This window comes from Nyctereutes procyonoides, unplaced genomic scaffold, assembly GCF_905146905.1.
Source record: "Nyctereutes procyonoides isolate TBG_1078 unplaced genomic scaffold, NYPRO_anot_genome, whole genome shotgun sequence".
NCBI classification, from domain to species: Eukaryota; Metazoa; Chordata; class Mammalia; order Carnivora; family Canidae; genus Nyctereutes; species Nyctereutes procyonoides.
In genome coordinates this window covers 44805634-44811040 of record NW_026575043.1, presented here as the reverse complement: position 1 = coordinate 44811040, position 5407 = coordinate 44805634, and the positions used below count along the sequence as shown (strand labels likewise).

Here is a 5407-nt window from a genome sequence, read left to right as displayed (position 1 = left end):
CCTCACTGCATGCCTTGGGGAAGTGGCTTCACCTCACTGGGCCTCAGAGTTTCCCCCTAAAAAACAGGGATCCTGATCCTATGACTGTCCCAGTCCTTGTGGCCCATGACAGGTGCTCAGTGGATGTTTGTTGAATGACTGAATGACCGAATGCAGTGAGCGAGAACCACGTCCCATAGGCAGCAAGGCTCTGTAGCTCATCCTTGACTTCAATGACATCGACACCTGGTTTGGCCCGGGTGGACCTGGTGACTCGTTTTCCTTTGGTAGAAGCCAGAGGTGTTCCTGGGGAGATGGCTGAACAGCATGGAGCTCCGGAGCAGGCTGCAGCTGGCAAGAGCCATGGAGGCCTAGGGGGCAGCTACAAGGTACGGGGCAGGGGGGGTCCCGGGGGCTGAGGGCCTGGGGCTGCTCTTGGGTCTCAGGGCCAGCTTCCCCTGCCAGGCAGCCCCCCTCCAGAAAGGAGCAGTGGCCCTTCCGGCCATTGGGGGCCAGGAAAGACACCTCACTCACCACGATTTTACTGCATCTTCTCTCTTTTGTGTCCTCACCTGCAGAATAGAACTGGTCACACAAACGCAGCCCGTCTCAGTGGGGCACAGAGGCCAGGGGGTTTCAGGAGACATGGTGCTGACCCTCCTGCCTGACCTCAGTCCACTTCCCTGGCTTCTCTGGGCCTCACCAGCCCCATCTGGAAATGGAAAATGGGAACAGTGCTCACTGTCTCAGGCCCCAGAGCTGGTGCTAAGGAGGATTCCAACAGCTGGGATTTGTTGGCTCTTCCCTCTCTGAGCTGTCCTTGGGGGCTTTAATCTGAGAGAGGGTCTGAGGACAGATTGACTGAAGGGATAACTGTGGGCAGGAGCATTTCTGTGGATGCGCTGGTGGCTTTAAGGAGAGTGAAAGAGAAGCAGAGGCCTGCCTGGCCCTGGGCCTGATTGGTGGCAGCACAGGGTTGGTCTAGGGCCTTCTAAAGGCCTTTGCAAAGCCCCAGGGGCAGCTGCCCACCAAGAAGGTGGATGTCACTGCCAGTCCTTCCCGGTTCCCCTGGCACCTGTGGGCCTTGCCCTGTGCACACCATGGGGAGAAAAGAGCCAGCTGACTTACTGAATCCTGGTGCTGCCACCTAATTTGCTGTGAGCCCGGGACAAGTGGTTTAGGCTTTCTGAGCTTTCTATAAAATGACCAGAACAGATATACCCCAGGGACCTTCTACAAAGACAGTTTGTGCTTCTAGGTGGAGAAGAGAGGCAAAGCCCTTCTCTTCCTTTTATTTTTAAAAAAATTTATATTTATTCATGAGAGACAGAGAGAGAGAGAGAGGCAGAGACACAGGCAGAGAGAGAAGTAGGCTCCCTGTGGGGACTTGATGTGGGACTCGATCCCGGACCCCGGGAGCCACCCAGGCGCCCCAGCCCTCCTCCTCCTTGGCAGCCTCTTCCTCTCTGGGCGTGGGTCAGGTGAAGGTCAACCCAGAGGCTACAAACTGGTGTTACCCTCGGTCAGGCACACGGAAATTGCACATTAAGGGAAATATATATTTCTGGCCTCTCTTGAAAAGTTTAACACGGGGCCCACGTTCCCTCCTGGCCATAAGCGGCTTCATTTCCCTCCCGTGGGTCTGGCGGGTTCCTGCCAGGTACTTGCAATCCCTGGTTGGACGTTCCTGGAGGCGTTCCCCTCCGTGGCCACGAGGGGGCAGTGCAAGCCCGAGGCCGAGGCTGGCTGTGGTCGTGCCGGTGCCTGCCGACGCCCCAAGGAGGACTGCGCGGGCGGTGGGGGCTGGGGCTGGGGCTGGGGCTGGGAGCGCGACCCCGACCCCGACCCCCGACCCCCGTGGGATGCTCAGGACGCGGCCCTTTCAGGTGATCGTGTACGAAATGGAGAACTTCCAGGGCAAGCGGTGCGAGCTCTCGGCTGAGTGCCCCAACCTGACAGAGAGCCTGCTGGAGAAGGTGGGCTCCATCCAGGTGGAGTCTGGGCCGTGAGTACCTGGACCCCCAGCCCCCTCCTCACAGCCCTGAGCTTTCTGAGAATCAGGAGGTCCGGTCCCGGTTCTGGATCTGCAGTGGGGCCTTAAGCAACTCCCTTCCCATCTCTGGCCTCAGTTTTCCCATCTGTCAAATGGGAATAACAGTGGCATGCGCTTCAGATGGAGTCTTTGCGAAAATGAATAGAAAGATGCACATAAATAATAGCAATATAATAATAACGAGGAAGAGGAGGAGGGAGAGGAACTGTCTTCGGATTACCTACTATGTGCCGGACATCGTACTAAGGCCTTTCCTGAGCACCTACACAGGGGCTGCTGTGCATAAAATAGACTCTTCATACTGTCTCCCAGGATGATTTTCTGGCTCAGAGTCTCAGCTTCCAGTATGTTCTAGGAGCTCCTTGAATACTTGGACCAGGGATCCATGGTAGGGTTGGAGGGAGGGTTCAAGGCCAAAGGTCAGCAGCTTGGAGGCCCTCCCCTCACTAGACACGGGTCCTCCCTCAGAAGCAGGGGTGGCCACCCGGGCCTGTTGCCTCCCACAGGTGGCTGGCGTTCGAGCGCAGAGCCTTCCGCGGGGAGCAGTTTGTCCTGGAGAAGGGCGATTACCCTCGCTGGGATGCCTGGTCCAACAGCCACCACAGTGACAGCCTCCTGTCCCTCCGGCCTCTGCACATCGTAAGTACTGCCCCTGGCGCTCCGGGGAGCTCTCAGAAGCAGGACATGCTGGGAGCTGGCGGGCCAGGGTCCCTGCTTCCGTCATCTCTGACCTAAATGATCGCATGCAACCGGAGGCAGGTGGCTCTGGAATTGTCACTGGGCTGGGGATTGGGACAGCAGGATGCACATCTTGACTTCGCCAGCACGGCACTGACACTTCCCTGGGGAGCCCTGTGTAAATCAGGAGCCTCGTGACCCGGTCTCGGCTCAGTATCCCACAGTGACACTTTCAAATGTCGCTCTGCTGCCCCACCGGCTTGCCCCTCGCTCGGTGGCTGCCCCAGCCCTTCCTCCTTGTCACAGCACCTGCTGCCTGCTTGCAGGATGGCGGGAGGAAAGCTAAGACCATGTCAGAACCTGGCTTAGTAAGGAGGGACTCCTCCTACGTTACTCATGTTTATCTCCTTCCCGCCTCTCTGTGCCTCGGTTTCCCGATCTGCTAAATGGTGGAGTTTCTCAAGAGCTGATAAGGGCCCCTGGTGGTTTCCTGGCTCCCGGGGCCCTAAGATTCCTAAGGACCCGCCCTAGCACCGTCCCTCCCGCAGGCCTCTGGGGACTGCCCTCCCTGGGGCCCTGAGCTTGGGGGTGGGCGTGACCCCGTGGCCCTGGAGCCTCTCGGCACTCAGCGGCCCTGCTCCGAGCCTGGGAGCAGCCGGCCCACCCCGTGATCCCCCCCAGGATGGCCCAGATCACAAACTGCACCTGTTCGAGAACCCAGCCTTCAGCGGCCGCAAGATGGAAATAGTGGACGACGACGTGCCCAGCCTCTGGGCGCACGGCTTCCAGGACCGCGTGGCGAGCATCCGGGCCGTCAACGGGACGTAAGGGACCCAGTCCCCACTCCTGCCCCTGCGCCGGCCTCGCGCCCCAGATACAATCTCCATTCATTGTGCTTGCTGCCCGGCGGCCGCCCCCTGCTCCTGCGGGTCTCGAGGCCCTGGGCGCAAGGCGGCTGCCCCCGCGCGACCCTGGCTCACAGCCCCACTCCAGAGCCCCGGGCTGCAAATGCCTAACTGCTCACACTCCTGTCCCATTGGATTTCCAGCAAGCTTTGCCTGTAGGAGGTTTTATCTTTATTTTCTTTTTTAAAGGCTTTATTGATTTATTCATGAGAGACACAGAGACAGGCAGAGGGAGAGGCAGAGACACAGGCAGAGGGAGAAGCAGGCTCCGCAAGAGAAGCCCGATGTGGGACTCGATCCCAGGATCCTGGGATCACAGCCTGAGTCAAAGGCAGACACTCAACTGCTGAGCCACCCAGGCATCCCTTATCTTTATTTTTTAATCAAGTGAATCTGTTCCTCCTACCTGTCCCTGTCTAAATATTTGCTCCTTTTTGAAACATCCCCAGACCCTTGAACTAATTCTCAGGGTTGTTTTTTTTTTTTTTTTCCTCTTCATAATCTTGGTCCTTACCAAGGTAAGAAGTGACATAGTGATTCTCTAGGTATGGCCTGACTAGCACATAGGAGAGTACATAGTGCATCACCTCCTTCCTTCTAGGCTTACTAGCTCTGTTAATGCAACCTTAAGATCGCCTTCCCTTTGTCAGTGACTGCATCTCACCCTATGGGCTTGAGGTCTGGGCTTGAGCCTTGAAAGGTGCTGCCTCTCCCTGATAATAATTTATTCAACAACTTTTTACTGAGCATTTCCACGTGCAGCATATGGGGCAACAAGAATTACACAGCCTCTGCCCTCAAGAATCTTAGTCTGCTAGGGAGACACACAAGGAGACAGTTATCCACAATTGACAGGTATCCACAATTCACTGAGACCAGGATTGTGATGGGGGACACACGGGACACACGGGAGCTCTGAGAGTCCCCACCAGGGAATGCCAACTCAATTCTGCCTGGGGGAGTCAGCCAGAATCTGAATCCCCCAGATTCAGTCCTGGGGGAGGAGACACACAAACTAGGATGTAAAGAATATGAATGAAAGGGGAGAGGGACACCGGGCAGAAGGACAGGATGTGTGACGGCTCAGAGACACTTCACTTCAAGGAAGGTAGAGCAAGCGAGGTTAGAGCATGGGGTGTGAAGAAAGAAGGTTGAGAGCCGAGGCTGGAGACGGTTAGTGAAGGAGCAGCGTAGGGAGTTTGAATTCTCCCGAGGGCCCTGGGGAGCCAGGGAGGAATTCAGGCAGGCGGAGAGGGTGGTCCCATGCCGGCTTTAAGAGGCTTGGTCGGGCTGGAGGCGGGGGGCCGTCCATCCTCACCCCGACCTTGGTACCCGGCAGGTGGGTTGGCTATGAGTTCCCGGGCTACCGCGGGCGCCAGTACGTGTTCGAGCGGGGCGAGTACCGCCACTGGAACGAGTGGGACGCTAACCAGCCGCAGCTGCAGTCCGTGCGCCGCATCCGGGACCAGAAGTGGCACAAGCGGGGCTGCTTCCTCAGCAGCTGAAGGGCACCCAGGCCCCAGTGGCCCAGACCCGCCCTGGGGGGCAGCAGAGGCAAGAAGAGGAGGCTCCAGGGCCAGGGTGATGGTGTGCTTGTCCCCCCTTCCCCGGAATCTGCTCAATAAAGTCTGGGGCCGGTCCCCCACCTGCCATGTTCCTCTGCGTCACTTCTTGAGGGGGCTGAGGCCTTAGGGCTCTGGGAACCCCCCAAGGGGGGCTGTGAGCCAGGCTCACACCCTAGGCTCTAGTTGTTTTAGGCAGAGTCACATGCACATCTTGCACTGATTTTGTG

The 5407-nt window shown here is 57.7% G+C and overlaps 1 protein-coding gene across 1 annotated transcript; it reads left to right on the top strand.

The window, feature by feature from the left end:
- The first annotated feature begins 293 nt into the window (after positions 1–293).
- On the top strand, positions 294–5120 carry CRYBB3 (crystallin beta B3). Its single transcript, XM_055323178.1, has 5 exons — positions 294–368; positions 1866–1984; positions 2539–2671; positions 3392–3534; positions 4955–5120. Exons 1-5 carry the CDS (start codon positions 294–296, stop codon positions 5118–5120), a joined length of 636 nt encoding a protein of 211 aa, XP_055179153.1.
- The last annotated feature ends 287 nt before the right edge of the window (positions 5121–5407 follow it).